The 23,928-nt window shown below is 37.1% G+C and overlaps 1 protein-coding gene across 1 annotated transcript in view; it reads right to left on the bottom strand.

The window, feature by feature from the left end:
* Positions 1–21,658, bottom strand: part of LOC121434677 (zinc finger protein 431-like) — a gene marked incomplete at its 5' end in the record, with an annotated part of 28,965 nt that extends 7,307 nt beyond the window's left edge. The window contains one exon of the mRNA XM_041633601.1: positions 20,640–21,658. Coding sequence (XP_041489535.1) covers positions 20,640–21,658 — 1,019 coding nt within the window. The remainder of the gene's footprint in view (positions 1–20,639) is intronic.
* Between the last annotated feature and the right edge of the window lie 2,270 nt (positions 21,659–23,928).

Here is a 23,928-nt window from a genome sequence, read left to right as displayed (position 1 = left end):
ACTTCTTCTGTTGAGAATTCTCTGTTCAGTTCAGTGCCCCATTTTTTAATTGGGTTAATTAGCATTTTAAAGTCCAGTTTCTTGAGTTCTCTATATATTTTGGAGATCAGACCTTTGTCTGTTGCGGGGTTGGTGAAGATCTTCTCCCAGTCAGTAGGTTGCCTTTGTGTCTTAGTGACAGTGTCCTTTGCTTTACAGAAGCTTCTCAGTTTTAGTAGGTCCCATTTATTCAATGTTGCCCTTAATGTCTGTGCTGCTGGGGTTATACATAGGAAGCGATCTCCTGTGTCCATATGAGGTAGGGTACTTTCCACTTTCTCTTTTATCAGGTTCAGTGTGTTCAGGATGATATTGAGGTCTTTAATCTCTTTGGACTTGAGTTTTGTGCATGGTGATAGATATGGGTCTATTTTCATTCTTCTACAGGTTGACATCCAGTTGTGCCAGCACCATTTGTTGAAGATGCTTTCTTTCTTCCATTGTATACTTTTAGCTCCTTTATCGAAAATGAGGTGTTCATAGGTTTGTGGGTTAAAATCCGGGTCTTCTATATGATTCCATTGGTCGACTTCTCTGTTTTTATGCCAGTACCACACTGTTTTCATTACTGTAGCTCTGTAATAGAGTTTGAAGTCAGGCATGGTAATGCCTCCAGAAGATCCTTTATTGTAAAGGATTGTTTTGGCTATCCTGTTTTTTTTTTTGTTTTTCCATATAAAGTTGATTATTGTCCTCTCCAGATCTGTGAAGAATTTTGATGGGATCTTGATGGGGATTGCATTGAATCTATAAATTGCCTTTGGAAGAATTGCCATTTTTACTATGTTGATCCTCCCAATCCAAGAGCAAGGGAGGTCCATCCATTTTTTGGTACCCTCTTCAATTTCTTTCTTCATTGCCTTAAAGTTCTTGTCAAATAGATCTTTCACTTCCTTGGTTAGATTCACCCCAAGATATTTTATGCTGTTTGTGGCTATCGTTAATGGTGAAGCTTCTCTGATTTCCCTCTCTGCTTCCATATCCTTTGTGTATAAGAGGGCGACTGATTTTTTGGAGTTGATCTTGTATCCTGCCACATTACTAAAGCTGTTTATCAGCTGTAAAAGTTCTTTGGTGGAGTTTTGGGGATCGCTTAAGTACACTATCATATCATCTGCGAATAACGAAAGTTTAACTTCTTCCTTTCCTATTCGAATCCCCTTGATCCCATTATGTTGTCTTATTGCTATTGCTAGAACTTCAAGCACTATATTGAAGAGGTATGGCGAGAGTGGACAGCCTTGTCGTGTTCCTGTGTTAAGCGGGATGGCTTTGAGTTTCTCTCTGTTTAATTTGATGTTAGCTGTCGGCTTGCTGTATATAGCTTTTATTATATTTAGGTATTACCCTTGTATCCCTAATCTCTCCAAGACTTTTAACATAAATGGATGCTGAATTTTGTCGAATGCTTTTTCAGCATCCAATGAAATGATCATATGGTTTTCTTCTTTCAGCTTTTTTATATGCTGGATTACATTGATAGATTTTCGTATGTTGAACCAGCCCTGCATCTCAGGAATGAAGCCTACTTGATTATAATGGATAATTTTTCTTATGTCTTCTTGGATTCGGTTTGCCAGTATTTTGTTGAGGATTTTTGCGTCAATGTTCATGAGTGAGATTGGCCTGTAATTCTCTTTCTTGGTTGAGTTTTTGTGTGGTTTTGGTATCAGAGTAACTGTAGCTTCATAAAAGGAATTAGGTAATGACCCTTCTGTTTCTATATTGTGGAATACATTAAGGAGTATAGGTATTACCTCTTCTTGGAAGTTCTGGTAGAATTCTGCATTGAAACCATCTGGTCCTGGTCTTTTTTTGGTAGGGAGGTTTTTGATAAGAGCTTCTAATTCTTTGCGACCAACAGGTCTGTTTAGATTGTTCACCTGGTCCTGGTGTAACTTTGGTATATGGTATTTATCTAAAAAAGTGTCCATTTCTTTTACATTTTCCAGTTTTGTGGCATACAGGCTTTTGTAGTAAGATCTAATGACTCTCTGAATTTCCTCTGTGTCTGTGGTTATGTCCCCCTTTTCATTTCTGATCTTATTAATTTGCAAATTCTCTCTCTGCCGTTTGATTAGTTTGGATAGGGGTTTATCAATCTTGCTGATTTTCACCAGGAACCAGCTTTTTGTTTCATTGATTCTTTGGATTGTTTTCTGTGTTTCTATTTTGTTGATTTCCGCCCTCAGTTTGATTATTTCCAGTCTTCTACTCCTCCTAGGTGAGTCTGCTTCTTTTTTTTCTAGAGCTTTCAGGTGGGCTGTTAAGTCTCCAAAGTGAGCTTTCTCTGTTTTCTTTAAGTGGGCACTTAGTGCGATGAACTTTCCTCTTAGCACTGCTTTCATAGTGTCCCATAAGTTCGAGTATGTTGTCCCTTTATTTTCATTGAATTCAAGGAAGACTTTAATTTCTTTCCTTATTTCTTCCTTAATCCAGGTATGGTTCAGTAGTTGACTGTTCAGTTTCCATGAGTTTGTAGGCTTTTTGGGGGTAGCATTGTTGTTGAATTCTTACTTTAATCCATGGTGATCTGATAAGACACAGGTGGTTATTAATATTTTTTTGTAACTGTGGATGTTTGCTTTGTTACCGACTATGTGGTCGATTTTTGAGAAGGTTCCATGAGCTGCAGAGAAGAAGGTATATTCTTTCCTATTTGGGTGGAAGGTTCTATAGATGTCTGTTAAGTCCATGTGATTCATTACCTCCATTAATTCTCTTATTTCTCTGTTAGGTTTCTGTCTGATTTACCTGTCCATTGGTGAGAGAGGAGTATTGAAGTCTCCTACTATTAGTGTGTGCGGTTTGATGGCTGCCTTGAGTTTTAGTAATGTTTCTTTTACGTACGTGAGTGCTTTTATATTAGGGGCATAGATATTCAGGATTGAGACTTCATCCTGATGAATTGTTCCTGTTATGAGTATAAAATGTCCCTCTCCATCTCTTCTGATTGATTTAAGTTTGAAGTCAACTTTGTTAGAAATTAGTATGGCCACACCTGCTTGTTTCTTAGGTCCATTTGCTTGATAAGCCTTTTCCCAGCCCTTTACTCTGAGTAGGTGCCTGTCTTTGTGGTTGAGGTGTGTTTCTTGTAAACAGCAGAATGTTGGATCCTGTTTTCGTATCCAATCTCTTTGCCTGTGCCTTTTTATAGGTGAGTTGAGCCCATTGATATTAAGTGATATTAATGACCAGTGGTTGTTAACTCCGGTCACTTTTTTAGTAGTAGGGTTTGTGTGTTTCCCTTCTTTGAGTTGCACTGGTGAAGGGTCTCTAGATGTCTGAGTTATTGTGGTCATTGTTGGACTCCTTGTTTAGTGATTTTCCTTCTGTTATTTTCTGTAAGGGTGGATTTGTGGCTACGTATTGTTTAAATTTGTTTTTATCCTGGAATATTTTGTTTCTTCCATTTATAGTGAATGAAAGCTTGGCTGGATATAGTAGTCTGGTCTTGCATCCATGGTCTCTTAGTTTTTGCAGTACATCTATCCAGGACCTTCTGGCTTTCATGGTTTCCATAGAGAAGTCAGGTGTAAGTCTGATAGGTTTACCTTTATTAGTAACTTGGCCTTTTTCCTTTGCGGCCCTTAATATTCTTTCTTTATTCTGTATATTTTGTGTTTTGATTAGTATATGGCGAGGGGATTTTTTTTTTTTTTGATCCAGCCTATTTGGTGTTCTGTATGCTTTTTGAACCTTCATAGGTACATCTTTCTTCAGGTTGGGAAAGTTTTCTTCTATAATTTTATTAAGTATATTTTCTGGACCGTTGAGCTTCCCTTCTTGTCCTTCTTCTACTCCAATTATTCTTAGGTTTGATCTTTTTATTGTATCCCAGATTTCCTGATGTTTTGTGATGAGAATTTGTTGGTTTTGCTGTTTTCTTTGATCAGTGTGTTTATTTTCCCTATGGTATCTTCAGTGTCTGACATTCTTTCTTCTATCTCTTGTAATCTGTTGTTAGTACTTGTCTCTGTAGTTCCTGTTCGTTTACCCAGATTTTTCATCTCCATTCTTCCCTCGGTTTGTGCTTTCTTCATTGCTTCCATTTCATTCTTCAAGTCTTGAACCGCTTCCCTAACCTGTTTGATTGCTTTTTCTTGTTTCTCTTGGTTTTCTTGCATGTCTTTGAGCGATTAATTCATTTCCTCTATCTTTTTGTTTGTAATCTCTAATTGTTTATGGCAGTTTTTTACCTCCTGTTTAAGGTCCTCTATTATTTTCATATAGTTCACTTTTGAGTCGATTTCTTCTAATTCTTCTGGAGTAGGGTGTGCAATTCTTCTTATTTCGGGATCCCTGGATTGTGGTGATGTCATGTTGCCTTTCAGGTTGTTGGAGGAATTCTTGCATTGGTGCCTTCCCATCTCTTCCTTCAAATGGAGCCAGGAGAGGCCTGGTGTCTTGGTCCAGTCTTTGTTGTGATTGACTCTCTGGGTATATCTCTTCAGTGTAGAAGCAGGAACCGTTCCCGTCCAGATGGAATTCCTCAGCAACTAAACAGGGCCGCTGGTAGCCCAATGATCCAGGGCCAACAGGATGAATGGAGCAGGGGGGGCGGTATCCAGGAGCTCACAGGAAGCCTGGCGCCGGAGCTGAAGGTGCCCGGGCTCCCTTACATGGGACCCTGAGGCCTGCCAGGTAGGCAGGCACTCACCGCTCTGGGTGGGTAGCCTTTGTGTTGGAGCTTAAAACTGTTCTTGAGCACTGGTCCTAGCATACAGCAGGGCAGGGTTGGGGAGGCGTGCTGGGGGGGTCGGTCGTGAGAAAGAAAGACAGCCCTGCAGAAGGAGCTGGGGGAGGGGGGATTGTGCTCTCTTCTGGGACAGTCCGGCCCTGGATAGCACACACTCACCCATCCAGATGGGATTTCTCAGCAACTAAACAGGGCCACCGGTAGCCCAATGATCCAGGGCCAAAAGGATGAATGGAGCAAGGGGGGGGTATCCAGGTGCGCACAGGAAGTGTTGTACCTAAATCATTATTTATCCCAACCTAAAATAAACTTTTTATATCTCTTAACCTTACATATTTCATGCTAGTTTCTGAGTTGTTTCACTTTTGTAACAGAAAAAACTACAATTATCTAGTATTTAAGTCCTTTAGAGACCTGAGTAGGTTATAGTACTACCTGAGTAAACAGAAAATATAGTGTTTATCTATCTCCATGCAGAAATCTCAAGTCCAAATTGATCAAAACATAAAAACAACCACATTGAACTTCATAGAAAAGAAAGTGGAAAGTACACTTGAACACATTGGTACAGGAGACTGCTTTCTATATATAACCCCAGCAACATGAACACTAATAGTAATATTTAATAGATGGGACCACCTAAAACTGAAAACTTTCTGAAAAGCAGAGAAAATGTTTAATAAAATGGCAGCCTACAGGATAGAAAAAGGTCTTCTTCAACCCCACTTCAAACAAATGGCTGATATCCAAAATATATAAAGAGTTCAAGGAACTGGTCATCAGAAGAACAAATAAGCCAATGGAAAAAAATTGTACAGACTTAAACAGAGAAGTCTCAACAGATGACTATAAAATGACTGAAAGACACTTAAGGAAATGCTCAACATCCTTAGCCATTAAAGAAATGTAAAAACAATTCTGAGATTCCACTTTACACCTGTAAGAATAGCCAAGATCAAAAACACAGAGGACAGTTTATGCTGGAGAGGATGTGGGGTGAAGGGAAAATATCTCCATTGCTGGTGGGCATGCAAACTGGTACAATCACTTTAGAAATCAGAATGGTGATTTCTAAAAAAATTAGGACACAACCTACCTCAAGACCAAGCAATACCACTTTGGGTATAACATAAATGATTCTCAATCATACTGCAAGGGCATGTGTTTAGCGATATTCTTAGCAGCACTATTTCTATTAGCCTGGTAACAACCCAAGCACTCCCTGACCAAAGAATGGATGAGGAAAATGTGCTGCATTTACACAATGGAGTACCACACAGCAGAAAAAAAATAATGACATTTGGAAATTGCAGGCAAATTTATGCATCAACACATCATACGGAGTGAGGTAACCCAGACCCAGAAAGACAAAATATACAATGTCCTCACTCATAAGTGGCTTTTAGACCTAAAGTAAAGAAAACCAGCCTACAATTCTCAACCCCAGAGAACCTAGATAACAAAGAGGAATCTAAGTGAAATACACATGGATCTAATCTACATGGAAAGTAGAAAAAGACAGAAACTTCTGAACTAATTGCAAGCATGGAGATCATTACAGAAGGTAGAAGAGTGGAAGAAGGGAAGAGAGCAGAGAAAAATATATACCTCAATAAAAAACAATTTTAGCCTGGATAGTCACCCAAGATTCCACTGTACTGTTGGACTTTTTTAACTTTAGCCTATACACCTAGAAGATCTGACCAAGTTTCTGTGAGGCAGGAATTTTGAAGGATTGTCCTGCTTTGCCATGGCAATGCTCAGCTGTCACTTTCTTTCATGTCCTGCCTATCTAATTTAGACAGTCTACTGTCAGTAGTCAACTCAAAGGGCAGTTTCTTGCCAGTGCCTAAGTCTTGCCAGCAAGAAAGTTAACTACATTTAGTCATTTCTATGATAGCCATCATATCTCTGAAATAGGTTGGTGTTGTCAGGAACAGACATGCCTTGCCATAAAAGCCTTATATAATCATAACATCTTAAATGCCATATTTTGAATAGGAAATGTTTGATGACTTATTTAAAATGTATTTTTTGGCCAGGGAGTGATGGTCATGTCTTTAATCCCAGTACTTGTGTGGCAGAAGAAGGTTGATCTCAGTGTGCTCAAGGCCAGCCTGGTCTACAAAGTGATTTCCAGGACAACCAGAGTAATACAAAGGAACCCTATCATGAAAAAGAATGGAAATGAAATGTATTTTTGTTTCACTTTGAAAGACTCCCTAACATGACCATAAGTATGATTATAATATGTAACTATTAACCTGTAATTTTATCAATTTAAATAGCTTGTAATAGTAATTTTCAGGACTAGAGATTTATTTTACATCGTAAAGTGACTTGGGCAAAAACAATACATAAGAATTAGAAATGTGGGCGCTTTTATATTCGGGGCATAGATATTCAGGATTGAGACTTCATCCTGATGAATTGTTCCTGTTATGAGTATAAAATGTCCCTCTCCATCTCTTCTGATTGATTTAAGTTTGAAGTCAACTTTGTTAGAAATTAGTATGGCCACACCTGCTTGTTTCTTAGGTCCATTTGCTTGATAAGCCTTTTCCCAGCCCTTTACTCTGAGTAGGTGCCTGTCTTTGTGGTTGAGGTGTGTTTCTTGTAAACAGCAGAATGTTGGATCCTGTTTTCGTATCCAATCTCTTTGCCTGTGCCTTTTTATAGGTGAGTTGAGCCCATTGATATTAAGTGATATTAATGACCAGTGGTTGTTAACTCCGGTCACTTTTTTAGTAGTAGGGTTTGTGTGTTTCCCTTCTTTGAGTTGCGCTGGTGAAAGGTCTCTAGATGACTGAGTTATTGTGGGCATTGTTGGATTCCTTGGTTAGTGATTTTCCTAATTTTCTGTAAGGCTGGATTTGTGGCTACGTATTGTTTGAATTTGTTTTTATCCTGGAAAATTTTGTTTTCTCCATTTATAGTGAACGAAAGCTTGGCTGGATATAGTAGTCTGGTCTTGCATCCATGGTCTCTTAGTTTTTGCAGTACATCTATCTGGCTTTCATGGTTTCCATAGAGAAGTCAGGTGTAAGTCTGATAGGTTTACCTTTATAAGTAACTTGGCCTTTTTCCTTTGCGGCTCTTAATATTCTTTCTTTATTCTGTGTATTTTGTGTTTTGATTATTATATGGCGAGGGGATGTTTTTTTTTGATCCAGCCTATTCGGTGTTCTGTATGCTTCTTGAACCTTCATAGGTATATCTTTCTTTAGGTTGGGAAAATTTTCTTCTATTATTTCATTAAATATGTATACACACTCATGCACAAATATACACACAAAGTATATACACTGGCACATACATATACATACAAATCATTACTAACTTTGCTTGTGTAGCTTTCCAAATGCTTATTTATTTTAGTTTATATTTGTAATATGAACATTCCCAGCTATTGGGTAGGTTTTACATAAAAATGAAGTCATAGTTTCATGAGTAGCCAGGTTTTGAATATTTGGTAAGCCAAATACCATTTTCAAGTAATTTTATTGTATACTCTATAGATTTGTCACTCAAATTGGTTGAATAAAACACTGACTGGCCAGAAGCTGGGCATGAGGCATTGGGAGCTTGACATGCATGTGTCATGCTGATAAATGTTTTACCAGTGAAAGATACTAAATGGGGAATATGGGTTAACTTAAAATTTAAGAGCAGGTTAGTAATAACTATGATCTTTGTGTAAACATTTTCAATTCTTAAAATCTTAAAACCTTCTGTGTGATAATCTTGCGCTGGCAGTTAGGGAAAAAAAGGTCTGTTCACAAATGGCATTCCAATGTGTAGCCAAATTTCCACATAAAATCTGAAATAACTTGGAAAAATTCTAAAGACCCCAAAACATAGTTAAATGCAGCATCTTTGTAATGCCTTTTCTTTGGTGGGCTATGTTTTCTAGCAGTGACCAGAGACTTGCCTCCTTCAACCAAGGACTTCATGACTCAACATTAGCAACAAATAAGCAGCTCTCTTAAGAGATCCTAAGTTTACTGTTTGTGTGTCTTCTTTCTCTATCTGGCCAGAGAACACAGGTCAGGCACCTTCTGGCTGCTTTCTCTGTATTTCTGCAAATCAAAGAATGTGTGAAACCTTAATGTGATCGTCTACGACAGACACCCACAGGTTTCAAGGTCATGCATTTGTTTGTGGCTCCAGCCCACCTCTGGTCTGTTATTCAACAGGGCTGCCTTTGAATAGTTTTTGGGAAGCATTACTGGGAATTACCTCCAACCCCTTCCCAGAAATGTCCTTTCTTAGTCAGTCCACTGATCTACTTTGTTACCATACACTAGACCCTATAAAAATTTGCCACAAAGTTCTTGGCCCAAATACGATGGCCGACTTGTAATTTGGAATACTATTTTCCCATTTTTAATTTGTATCAAATTTATTGATAGTTCAGAATGATGAATTAGTTAAATGCATGATGGTTAATTGAGGTCTATAAACAAAATTCAGGATAAGAGAAATTTGTGATGTGTAAGCATACAAAAGTAATGTTATTTTTACTGTAGACACTGAAAGACCTTCAGAGAGGACTTTTTATCTGATGAAGTCCCCAGAACCAGGACACTCCGAGACCAGGCCACAGGATGCAATTAGCAAGAGGTTTATTGAGTAAACACAGGTACCTGCTGGCGGCAAAGTCTTTCGGAGGACTTGCTCGCCTGCAGACTGGGGGAAGGTCCTTTTATAGGAAAGAGGGCAGCAGAAGCAGATTACAGAAGCAAATGCGTGGTTAGTGGTCGGTTGGAATGGGGCAAGGGTCATAAGTGGTTTTTCCTTTCCCAGAACAGATGTATGGAAACAGATATCCTGTTCCTCTTTTGGTTTTTCCTTTCCCAGCACAGATGTATGGCAACAGACATCCTGTCATATGGATGTCCTTGTCTTATATCCTGCTTTACAGATTGTCCTATTGTATCCTGCTTTGCAGCCAGGGACCCTGACCTCACTCTGCACTTACATTTGTTCGTCAAAAGCCTTGTGAAATGATGTTACCGCAGCTAAGCTGGGATCTTTCATAGGGGGAATTGTTTCTTTTGTGAACTGCTGATATTCTAAGTTTGGCACATATGCTAGCTATAGGCATACTGTTTCCCCAAGCAAACAGGATGTTCTCATGAGAGCCAGCTAGCTGGAGGCCCTGAAAATTTTTTTAACAAAATAGGCATTCTCACGGGAGCATGTTAGCTGGGGTTTTGGGGGGGGGGGGTCTGTAGGGTCTTTCAGACACTAGGTGGTGCCACCAATAAATTGAAACAATGTGATTTCTTGCTGGCCTTTGTGGTACATGAATGATCAAGTGCATATATCCAAGAATGTGTGCACATGAAAGAAATGATTTCACTAGTCCTCAAAATGTAACATAAAATGTACTTGTGCATATAAAGTCATTTGTTAAGTTGAAGCACTCTGGAAAGCAACAGATTGAGGTAAGACAGCAAGAACTTGCAAAGGCTTGCAAATCAGCTAGTAGTCTGAAATGACTGCTTAGGAAAGCTTCAAGTGGAATACTGCAAAATTTTTAAGTGTAGGTGGAAATGCAATCAGCTGAAACATGTTTGTATATTAAACATGGGGAATGTTACATCTCTGCACAATTTCACAATGTAAAAGTTAAAACATACAGAAAACAAACAGGCCATATTCTTGTGCTCTCTTCCACTAGTTTGAACTGTGGAATATTACAGAGATCCTTGTTCATTTAATTCCAAAAGAATGCTTTTGCTTTTCTTAAGGAGAAATACCATTTGAGTAACTATTTAATAACATGAAAACATAAGTAATGTTATAATGTTTTGCTATGTTAATTATGTAATAATCATATATTAAGAGATGTATTAATCATATATTAAGAGTTGTGTTAAATATTGTTTAAACAGTATGCAAAGCAAAAATGAAAGTGTTACTCTCTAAGGTGATTTACTTCAAGAAAAGAAAACATTCAACTGTCTAATATTATCCCATTTTTGTCAAACTACCATGTATTGTCATTATTTAAATTCAAACAAAACAAGGCAATTTATTTCCTCACTTTAATTTTACTTTTTGTGTGGTATGACTCATTGGCAAAAAGTTCTCCGACTAATCAAATAAAGCAATTTTTCTGCATTTTTATGCCATAATACCATATTTTCTCCTTTTCTCCAAAACAACCCTTGCTTTAAAAAGCTTGATATTTTAGTTCTCCACATATCAACTAAATGAACATTAGAAAAACCCTTTAAAAGCGATTACCTCAGCAATATTTATTTTTTGACCTTAATTTTTCATTGCTACCTTAGTTAGATTAATTATATCCAGCTCTTCATTTTTTATTGCTGTAGCTCTTACTTCCATGTGATTTATGAGAGCAAAATAGTGATTAAAAATAAATGAGAGAAATAGGTGGGTTGACATACCGTAATCTGTAATTACTTTTTATTTTATGATGGACACAGTACTGACTGTGACAGTCCTTTAGGAGTTCATGAGCTTTTGACCATTGTTATCATCCTCATTATTTAGCACACTGGCCTCATGAGACAACACTTTTTTTCTAGAAGTGAACATTTAGGTTGTTTTTATATTTAGAACACCATGAATATAGCTGCCATATGCATGCGAATACAATAATTCTTAATTCTAATTTCAATAATATGAAAAATATAATGAGGATATTGCTGGGATCTATAATAATTTATGACATTTTATGAGTACTACTCTGTATATAATAAAGACACATAAACACATGGATTTAAAGAGAATGTCTGGGCATGACACTTTACTGTCCCCTGTGGTAAAGGTGCTGGCCCATGGGAGTATTATGTCCAAATGCATCAAAATACATACACTAAATATGTGTAATTTTACATCAACTATAACAGTGCAACATGTTGTTATTTAATTAGTTGATGTCTGTGGGAAAACCCCACCTATTGCTATCAGAGTTTATATCCCATGATACTACACAATTTCATGTCACATTCAGATTCATTGTTAAATTCTGGAACATGCATTATTTTCACAGTTTGTTTTCTCATTTAAAACATACCGAGTGTTGAAACTTTAAGGTGAAAAAAACAATGTATTTTTTGTCACTGTCCGATACTGTACTATACCATACTATACTATACTATATTATACTATACTATACTATACTGCAGTCTTCTTTCTATGTCTCTGTACATTATTTTCCAAATACACACTCACTCCTACAGCTGATAAACAGCTTTAGTAATGTGGCAGGATACAAGATCAACTCCAAAAAATCAGTTGCCTTCCTATACACTAAGGATAAGGAAGCAGAGAGGGAAATCAGAGAAGCATCACCTTTCACAATAGCCACAAATAGCATAAAATACCTTGGGGTAACCCTGACCAAGGAAGTGAAAGATCTACTTGACAAGAACTATAAGTCTTTGAAGAAAGAAATTGAAGAAGACACCAGAAAATGGAAAGACCTCCCTTGCTCTTGGATTGGGAGGATCAACATAGTAAAAATGGCAATTCTACCAAAAGCAATCTATAGATTCAATGCAATCCCCATCAAAATCCCATCAAAATTCTTCACAGATCTGGAAAAGACAATAATCAACTTTATATGGAAAAACAAAAAAGCCAGGATAGCCAAAACAATCTTATACAATAAAGGATTGTCTGGAGGCATTACCATCCCTGACTTCAAACTCTATTACAGAGCTACAGTATTGAAAACAGCTTGGTATTGGCATAAAAACAGAGAAGTCGACCAATGGAATCGAATAGAAGACCCTGACATTAACCCACAAACCTATGAACACCTGATCTTCGATAAAGGAGCTAAAAGTATACAATGGAAAAAAGAGAGCATCTTCAACAAATTATGCTGGCAAAACTGGATGTCAATCTGTAGAAGAATGAAAATAGATCCATATCTATCACCATGCACAAAACTCAAATCCAAATGGATTAAAGACCTCAATATCAGTCCGAACACACTGAACCAGATAGAAGAGAAAGTGGGAAGTACTCTACAGCACATGGGCACAGGAGACCACTTCCTATGTATAACCACAGCAGCACAGACACTAAGGGCATCATTGAATAAATGGGACTTCCTGAGGCTGAGAAGCTTCTGTAAAGCAAAGGACACTGTCACTAGGACAAAAAGACAACCCACTGACTGGGAGAAGATCTTCACCAACCCTGCAACTGACAAAGGTTTGATCTCCAAAATATATAAAGAACTCAAGAAACTAGACCGTAAAAGGCTAATCGACCCAATTATAAAATGGGGCACTGATCTGAACAGAGAATTCTCAACAGAAGAACTTCAAATGGCCAAAAGACACTTAAGGTCATGCTCAACTTCCTTAGCGATCAGGGAAATGCAAATCAAGACAACTTTAAGATACCACCTTACACCTGTCAGAATGGCTAAAATCAAAAACACCAATGATAGCCTTTGCTGGAGAGGTTGTGGAGAAAGGGGTACACTCACCCATTGCTGGTGGGAATGCAAACTTGTGCAACCACTCTGGAAAGCAGTGTTTCGGTTTCTCAGGAAATTCGGGATCAACCTACCCCTGGATCCAGCAATACCACTCTTGGGAATATACCCAAGAGAGGCCCTATCATACAACAAAAGTATATGCTCAACTATGTTCATGGCAGCATTGTTTGTAATAGCCAGAACCTGGAAACAACCTAGATGCCCTTCAACGGAAGAATGGATGAAGAAAGTATGGAATATATACATATTAGAGTATTACTCAGCGGTAAAAAACAAGGACTTCTTGAATTTTGCATACAAATGGATGGAAATAGAAAACACTATCCTGAGTGAGGTAAGCCAGACCCAAAAAGAGGAACATGGGATGTACTCACTCATATTTGGTTTCTAGCCATAAATAAAGGACATTGAGCTTATAATTCATGTTCCTAGAGAAGCTAAATAAGGTGAATCCAAAGACAAACACATAGACATCCTCAGGAATATTAACCTTCATCAGGCGATGAAAGGAGACAGAGACAGAGACCCACACGGGAGCACCGGACAGAAATCTCAAGGTCCAAATCAGGAGCAGAAGGAGACGGAGCACGAGCAAGGAACTCAGGACCACGAGCGGTGCACCCACACACTAAGACAATGGGGATGTTCTATTGGGATCTCACCAAGGCCAGCTGGCCTAGGTCTGAAAAAGCATGGGATAAATCCGGACTAGCTGAACATAGCGGACAATGAGGAATACTGAGAATTCAAGAACAATTGCAGTGGGTTTTTGATCCTACTGCACGTACTGGCTTTGTGGGAGCCTAGGCAGTTTGAATGCTCACCTTACGAGACCTGAATAGAGTTGGGCAGTCCTTGGGCTTCCCACAGGTCAGGGAACCCTGATTGCTCTTTGAGCAGATGAGGGAGGGGGACTTGATCGGGGGAGGAGGAGGAGGAGGGAAATGGGAAGCGGTTGTGGGGACGAGGCAGAAATCCTTAATAAATAAATAAATTTAAAAAAAAAAAGAATGTTTAGAGTCCTGTGTGAATGGCCTAAATAACACCCGAATGAACAGAACCACAGTCTATCATATTGTCCATCAAACTCCCAGAAGATCTGTCAGCTCAGTCAACCTACTCTTTCTATTCAGAAGGCAATGTACCTCCACTTCCCATGGTATGACTTATGGTCTCCCTCACATTTCCCCAGAGCATCATAAGAGGAGAAAACTAGAATGATCCCCAAATCTACCTCCCAATTGTATCCCTTACTATCACCCTGCTGGGCCTCAGGATAATAGCAGCCCCCCTACTAGCTGAGCAGAGATCAAAGATTAGACTGCACAGGCCTTCCCAGCTATGGCCTTCTACCCTAGGGGAAGACAAGACTCTCATTAAGGAAATTGGTTTTTAGTAGGAACTCTTCCAGTCTCTCAGTGCACTTCCTGTTCCTCCTCCAAGATACAGTGTTTCTTGTGTGCATGTTTCTTTACATACTTGATGTCCAGTGCAGACAAGTCCATGCATCACAACTCATGAATTATCCTGCCAAAGAAAGTCACACTTACACAGTAACTGCTGTTAAAGCAAAGGGAGGCCATGAATTAAAAATCAATGAAGAGTGTATGAAAAAGCTTAGAAGAAAGATAAGGAAATGGAAATTATGCAATTGTTATCCCCAAAAATTATTTTAAAAAGTTGAAATAGGCTTTATGGCCATATGCTCCAGAGTCAAAAGTTTTATAATAGAGCACACCAAGATTCAGTCACTTTCTCTCAGAATGTTCATCTTAAACCTATAAAATAAGTAATTTTAGGCAGGGCCATATCATTTTATCCAGTTATATTTTGTTCAAATTAGTGTATCTTCCATAATTTGGTTCCATAATAAGTTCCAATCTTTATCCACATTCTCAATTTCCTTGTCTGTACATGTGAGAAATGACCAGTCAGGACATTTATCAATTACTACATGATATTTTGTTTGTTCCAATAAATAAAGCTTGCTTGGATATTAAAGGTGGGGGGTAAGCACTAGTGGACCGCAGGATGTGGCAGGAAGTGGCTCATGCCTTTAATTCCAGCATTTGGGAGATTAAGACAGGAATATAAGATGGGTGGGGACAGGATCTCATCTCCCATTTGGTCCAAGGATTTAGACAGCTAAAAAGTGAATTTGCTGATGGATTTCTTCTCTGTTCTGTCAGATTTAAAATCTGACTCTGGAATTTTATTAATAATACTAATTAGGATCATGCTTCAATCAATGAAGTTAACTCCTTATTTTTAATGTGGCTGCTTGGTTACTTCTTTGTTCTCCCAGTTTTACCCCAATATCTTACTCTGGAATTTTATTGATAGTACTATTTCAGATTACCCTTCAATGAATCAACTTAACTACTTCTTTCTAATATACACTACTTTCAAAAGAGGGAAGTTTTTATGCTCCTTGTCTATGCCTTTTTCTGCTGGGATTACATGTTTTACATTTAGCCATTGAACTCAATTCTTACAAAGGAGCACACTCATTTACTGGTCTATTTTTCCTTCTCACTGCCTAGGTAAGACCCATGCTTGAACAGTTGCAGGACTTTCTTTCTGGCAATGGGTGGCAAAAGCAGGATTATGAGTTCAAAGGAATTCTCAAACTGCTCACTGTAAGAAAAGCCTAGGTTACGGAAGACATTGCTCTAAACAGAAATAAATAATCAACATAACTTGAGAAAACAAGGAAGAAATTCTTAATGACCTAGAAGCAATGGAGAACAGAAAGAAATAAGAAAGTAGAACAAGGATAAATGTAAAGGAATTCAAATTTAAAAACTGAAACTCATAATTATTTTTAAAAAACAAATATAACTGAAAAAAGCACATAGCTAAATTGACTTTGCAAAAGAGAAAATAATTCTCTCGCAGAGGGAATGGCATTCATAAGATATTAATTTACCCTGTGCTTATATGTAATGTTAGCTGCTGAGACCTGTCACCTGAAATATGCAGTTACAGCTAATGGATGGAACAATGAGAGCAAGGTTGAACATATCTGTATATGAGAGCACCTTTTTAGAAATTCCATATTAATTGGTTCTATTAACCTCCACATTGTATACGGAAATCTGGCCTGATTTCATTTATATGGCATGGATCAATACATGCTGGGAAAAACAAAATCCCATAACCATCTAGAATCATACTATGTTTCATAATGGTGACTCTACAACTGTTTGCCTTCACTGTTTCCCCTAAAGTGTACACAGTAAACTATTCCACCTATTATGGTATGAAGGCAAAAACCATGCTGCACACACAAATCCTATTTCTATTACTGAAATGGATACATGACTCAGATTTGTAATTTTATAACTGAGTGATGATTGAGTTCTTTACCCTAAGAATTTAGTTGGTTTAATCATGAGGAGAACAAGCTCATTTCCGGGGAACAATGGAGTGAGATCAATGCCACATGATCCAACATAAGAACTTTTGGTTCAGAAACATTTTGTTACAGCTGGAGATACTGATGTTCAAGAATAATATGCCTTCATCTGCTTAAATCATTTCACAAACTTAAAAGTTGAATAAACAAAATCTCTGTAATAACACCAGGCATCTGGGGTAGTTAATTATAAAATGAGGAGCCAGGCTGGAAGAGATTTTGCATTCCACATAAGTTATCATCTTGAAGTCTGTTTTGGAGTCAAGCCCAGGGTTATACTGTGAACAATTTAAAATGGGATGGGAGAACCCAGTCAGTAGTGGTACAAACCTTTAATCCCAGCATTCATGAGGCAGAGGCAGGTGATCTCTGTGACTTCACGACCATCCTAGGCTGCAAGAGCAAGTTTCAGGACAGGACACAAAGCTACAGAGAAATCCTGTCTTGAAAAATGAAACAAAACAAAAAACTAACACATGAAAAATGGGACATGAGAAGGCATGTCTAACCACTTATTCAGATGGAGATTTACAAAGCATTACTACCTTTTTTTTTAAGATTTATTTATTTATTATGTATACAACATTCCTTCCATGTATGCTTGCATGACAGAAGAGGGCACCAGACCTCATTACAGATGGTTGTGAGCCACTATGTGGTTGCTGGGAATTGAACTCAGGACCTCTGGAAGAGCAGTCAGTTCTCTTAAACACTGAGGCATCTATCCAGCCCACCTTCTTTTTTTTTTTAGGTTTTTCAAGACAGGGTTTTTCTGTGGCTTTGGAGCCTGTCCTGGAACTAGCTCTGTAGACCAGGCTAGTCTCGACCTCACAGAGATCTGCTTGCCTCTGCCTCCCGAGTGCTGGGATTAAAGGCGAAAACTATCTTTTTGATAATTCATGATGATCAGAAATTCAAAAAGAACCAAGTCTAAGTTAGTTTCTGGTGCTATCGATTTTTTATTTCTTCTGGGTCACCAAGCCTGAGTAAAAGATGAACTTATTATACCAGCCTTTCCCACATGACTGTTATTAATGACATGTTCATGAGGCTGAATAGAAGATCAGCACCTAGAACACTGAAGACTCATCCACAGGGCCTAACATGGAGATTTACTACCCACAACTGTCTGTACCTCCAGTTGCAGGGGATTAGACACCATCTTCTGGTCACCACTGGTACCTGGGATACCTTTCATATATTCACTGGTCAAACTTTTATATCTAAATTCAATTTCATTCTTTTCTAAAATATGAGACAAACAAAAAATACCTACTAAAATAAAGAGTCAAAGAGATACATGTCCTTTCAGCATTTACATATCTGGTGCCCTAGGAGACCAGAATAAGACACCAGATATTTAATGTCTGCAATGACAGGGAGTTCTGATCAATCAGGTGTGGTGCTACGACTTGAACTTGGGTACCAAAGAGGATCAGTACTCCTGAGACAACTCTCCTGTTCCCACATGTGTCATTACAAAGCTGAAGGTGAAGATGTCCCACTGTTCCTTCTGTCTCATTGCACTTGAAGGATCTAAATGTCCTCTAGACGGTTGTCAAATGATTTCATGGACTGAATGTTAATGGAATTTCAATACTGTTTATGGTTATTGTTATCACAGTTCTTTTTTATGTAAGTGAAGATTAAAAAAAAAGGTTGGTTGAAATCAGTCTGAGTCCAGCCTGATTTTATTAGCAAAAAAGTTCCATAATTTGAGATAGGCTTTTTTTTTGGAATTTTTGAGACAGAATACCTCCACATAGCATGGAGGCCAGGAATTTATTATGGGGAACTAGCTGGCCTCACTAAGATCAGTTGACCCACACTCCTGTGTGCTGTAATTATAGCCATATACCTATAAGTCCAGTTGAAATATGTGTTTTAAGGACTTCTCATTGAATCATAGAAAGAAATAATAAAATAATATACAAAAAGGAGCATCATTGTTCTGATGAATAGCAATGTTTCTTGAAGTTCTATAATTTAAATGACCAAATCATTTCACATGCTCTCAATAATGGGTTATTTTTATTGTGTTGTTAATTCCATCCACTTAAAAATGTTTGAAGTGTGACTGTGTGAATACACCTGTGTCGTGATGTGTATGTAGCACTGACAGGAAAACTAACAGGGGTCTATGATCTACTTCTGCTGTGTGAGTTCTAATGATTAATCCTATGGAGACATTTGACTACAAAAGACCTAAATGGCACTTCTTTGGGTTTAAATATTATTCATGAATGTACTCTTAGAGAAGTGTCTATGTGTCACTGCTGAAGTGAAAAAATGTAAGAAAATTTGTAGAAGTATTGTATATAACCCAGAGTATTGTATATAATACCAGGTCATCAGACTTGGCAGCAATGAGCTATAACTTTACTAAATGAGACAATTTTCTGGTGTATAGTTTTGGTCCTGAGGAAGTGTTATAAATAAATGTCTACTCTTCAAAATGAACAAATTTTTCTGTTGTAATATTTTTTTCACATTTAATTTGAGCACCAGTGAAATGGCTCAGTGGGAAAGCACTGTTGTGAGCAAGACTAAAAACCTTACCTCAATTCCTATAGAACATCAAGCTATGGAATTTCATATACAGATGTTTGCTGATTTTCATAAATTATTATATTCATATCAGATAAATGGAAATACTTCGTTGAATACACACATGAGGTATTTAAATTTCTCATAATTTTTATCAGGTATTTTAACTGATAAAACATTGGTGTATTATAACTGATAACATTGTTAAATTCTCTTGAAATCACAGTACATTGGGTGTACATCATCTATTCTTGGATTTGTACTCAAGAGTAAGACAAATGAGCATCATGAGTTCAAATGTATCCCTGAATCATTACTGACATAATAAGACAAATATCAAACAACAAAATTTCAATGAAATTTGTGAAAAGATGAAAATCAAAACCGGAAACACAATCCACCACCATTATGTGAAAAGTGTGATTGAATGTGGCCTGATATTTCAATAACCAATGGGCAAATTATATGATAGGGGCTCCATTATATACATTACAGAAGAAGAATACCTATCACATTGTACAGGCACAAAAGAATATGAACAAAAGTCATAGAAGGAATATAAGGTCTACAAAATAAACTTCACTAAATGAATTTGCCACACATACAGCAAACTCTAGTGACTACCTCAAATGTTTAAAAATAGAAACCACAATGCAATTATCTCCTCCATCAGTCTTGACAAAACATGGTTTATAGTTTACTTCCTCCAAGGCTATGATGAAAATAATTTATTTTGAACCTGAAGAAATCTGTGATGTTTAAACGCATTAACATTTTTTTCATGAATAGGAATTTCTTCTTTATGAGCTTGTTTCAATTTTAGTCTTAAAATTGATCTAAATAGAATTTAAAACACTAGAGTAATGGTTACTTGACTAACTGAATTTATTCACAGAGTTTCAATGCAGTATGATATTTTTATGGTTTTGAAGCCTACATTCATTAAATTCATACTTTCTCTCCTGAATGGTTGATTGTGACAAAGGATTTACCACATCGATTTCAATCATGGTTGTTCTCACATACAGGAGATTATGCATTTAATGATGAATAAAATATAAAAAGGCTTTATCACACTGATTACATCCATAATGATTCTTACTCTTTTAAGCCTTTGAACATTACTGTGATCTGCAAAGGCTTTACACACTGAATACATCAATGGGGTTTCTCTCTTTTGTATGTTATTTTATGCCTTTAGAGATCAGTGTGTTGTTCAAAGCCCTTACCACAATGATTACAATCAAAGAGTTTCTATCTACGATGAGATCTTTTATGCCTTTTAAGATTATTGTGAGCTACAAATTTCATATCACACCGATTACATTCATAGGGTTTCTCTCCAGTATCTGTTCTTTTATGACTATGAAGTTGATCATGTGCTACAAAGGCCTTCTCACACTGAATAAATTCAGAGTTTCTATCTAGGGTGAGAATTTTTATGCCTTTGAAGATGACTGTTCGTTGCAAAGGCCTTACCACACTGATTACATTCATATGGTTTTTCTCCGGTGTGTGTTCTTTGATGACTTTGAAGATTACTGTGTTGTACAAAGGCCTTACCACACTGATTGCATTCATAGGGTTTCTCACCAGTATGTATTCTTTTATGCCTTTGAAGATGAATGTTCGTTGCAAAAGCCTTACCACACTGATTACATTCATAAGGTTTCTCTCCAGTATGTGTTCTTTTATGGCTTTTAAGATGATTGTATTGAGCAAAGGTCTTACCACACTGAGTACATTCATAAGGTTTCTCTCCAGTATGTGTTCTTTTATGGTTTTGAAGAGTACTCTGAGATGCAAAGGCCTTACCACACTGATTACATTCAAATGGTTTCTCTCCAGTATGTGTTCTTTTATGCAATTGAAGATGATGATGACGTGCAAAGGCCTTACCACACTGAGTACATTCATAGGGCTTTTCACCAGTATGCATTCTTTGATGGTGTTGAAGAGTTCCCTGAAATGAAAAGGCCTTACCACATTGATTACATTCATATGGTTTCTCTCCAAGATGTGTTCTTTGATGGTTTTTAAGATTACTCTTAGCTGCAAAGGCCTTACCACACTGATTACATTCATATGGTTTCTCTCCAGTATGTATTCTTTGATGACTTTGAAGATTACTGTGTTGTGAAAAGGCCTTACCACACTGATTACATTCATATGGTTTCTCTCCTGTGTGTGTTCTCTTATGGGACTGAAGATGACTGTGAGCTGCAAAGGCCTTGTCACACTGATTACATTCATAAGGTTTCTCTCCAGTATGTGTTCTTCCATGGTATTGAAGAGCACTGTACCGTGCAAAGGCCTTACCACACTGATTGCATTCATAGGGTTTCTCTCCAGTATGCGTTCTTCCATGGTATTGAAAAGCACTGTACCATGCAAAGGCCTTACCACACTGAGTACATTCATAAGGTTTCTCTCTAGTATGTATTTTTTTATGCTTTTGAAGAGTACTGTGATCTGCAAAGGCCTTACCACACTGATTACATGCATAGGGTTTCTCTCCAGTATGTGTTCTTTCATTCCATTTAAGGTGACTGACATGTGTCAAGGGTTCACCTTGTTGAATATCTACTGAAAGTTTTTCTTCACCTTGAATTTTTTCAATCCTGCAAGGATAATTGGCACATATAAAAGCTTTACCACATTCAATACAGTGTTGTGCCTAGACATTTGTATAAATTAATTTTATAATATAGTCCAACTATAAAGAGGAATCAGATACTATGTTTCTATAACTGTGTCTAAACTTATATTTTGCCATCTAATTAGACACTTCTTTGCAACTTGGAAGATACCTCCAATGGTAAATTCCTTTCTTTCATGGCTTACCATTTTACCTTCCATGAAACTTTTTTCTATAGGATATTTTATACATGTGTGAAGAGAAATGGATAAACACAGAGCTTTAACATTCATGAATTCTCCTATACTCTGAATCATATGGCATATACTATGTCAACTAGCACACCCAGAACTATTTGCACAGTTGTAGAAGTTGTACGGCTTTTTTGCAGTGTGAGTTTGTTCATGTATTAATGATGGTGGAAAAACAATTAATGGTATACTTGAATCAAATTCAACAAGTATACTCAACATGTGGCTACTAGTTATCTGATTGTTCTTAGAGAGTGGTATGCTACATCTCTCTATATCCCCATGCTCATACACTTGTATCAAGAATAATGTATGGTATACTTAGTAAAGAAGAATAACAAATAAGAGATTTCCACATTGAATTCTCAGGTTTTGAATTGCTGTTCCTCGCAGACTGGTGGTATTGATATCAGGGTTTCTGTAGTACAACTGCCACATGACTCAACTCTAACTGCTTCTATCACTAAACTTATCACAGTCACAAGAGGTATCTGAGTAATACAAGATTTACTATGGGCTGTTATTTTGTTTTACAAAGTTTTGCAGATATACTTATCATCTTCAATGTGTATACCTTTTGTATTATGAGTAGCAAAAAAGAAATTTAATTGCAGATCTACAACAAAGCTCTCATGGTGCTATGCCTCAAAAGGTGATTTTTTTAGCCATTGCTTTCTTAAAAGAAGGTAATTCAAATGATATTCACATATATGACTTATGGATTTGTGAGAATTTGATAAGTGTCAGCGCACTTAAAGCTGTGCTTATTTACAGTGTAGCTTTAGACTAAAACTTTCAGGATGAAGAAAACTTTCATTAGAGGCACATTGTTATAAGCTTGCACAAGAAAATTACCTTTCATGTCTTCTAGAACATGGACAATGTTCTTCAGTGTTATGGTCTTCCCAACTGCATCCTAAAATATAATACCAGAAAATGTATGTTATGTTATTGAAAATTGTGCAGTGTTTAAGCTGTTATCTTAAGTGACCCTTAGAACCATAACTGCTTTATCCAACTCATTCTTATTGTTTTTAAATAAATTACTGAAGAACATTATTAACCAAGAAAAAGTTGTCCATTTAGTTTGAAACATAAAGGAAATTCATTTTTACCTATAGTAGTGAGGTTCCTGTAGGTCTCAAGCATCACATCTTTGTAGAGATTCTTCTGGGAAGGATCCAGCAAATTCCACTCTTCTCGAGTGAAGTTGATATGCACATCATCATAGGTCACTGCCCTCTAAAATATTTCATTCATGTTTATAATGGAAAGCAGAAAGGTGACAACATTGTAAATCAATACATCTTTGATAGTATAGTCATAAAATTCTAGTGTTCCCCACTATTATTACATGACACAGATAATCACTTTAGAAGGAAATTGATTAGAAGTCACCACTGTCATTTCTTTACTGTTTGAATGGGATATCACCTTACAAAAGAACTTCCTATTCATAGAGAGAACCAAGGAAACAGATAAACAGGACATAGTACACTGAGAAAATTATATGAAGAAATACTAATTACAAAAAAGAAAAATACAGTGGGCAAAGTGGGTGTATTGACTCATGCCTTTAAGCACAGCACTCAGAAAGCATAGTTGTGTATATTTTGTCTCTGAGTTGAATGCCAACTATGGAATCATTTTTAGGACAGGTGGAAATACACAGTAAGACCCTAACTCTATTGCAAAAATCAGGGAAACAAACAAATCAGATTGAAAGAATTCAGAGATATTTACTGAAGTTCCTACAATGAATTATGCATTCACTCCATATCTGTATTCATAATACAGACAGCTAAAGTTTCCTATTTTCAACTGCAATACCAAAAACATTTTATG

The sequence above is a fragment of the Microtus oregoni genome, unplaced genomic scaffold (assembly GCF_018167655.1).
Source record: "Microtus oregoni isolate MIOR12 unplaced genomic scaffold, Mior012 000044F_ref0000062, whole genome shotgun sequence".
Taxonomy (NCBI): domain Eukaryota; kingdom Metazoa; phylum Chordata; class Mammalia; order Rodentia; family Cricetidae; genus Microtus; species Microtus oregoni.
The sequence above is the reverse complement of the archived record's forward strand: the minus strand, read 5'-3'. Positions and strand labels throughout refer to the sequence as shown.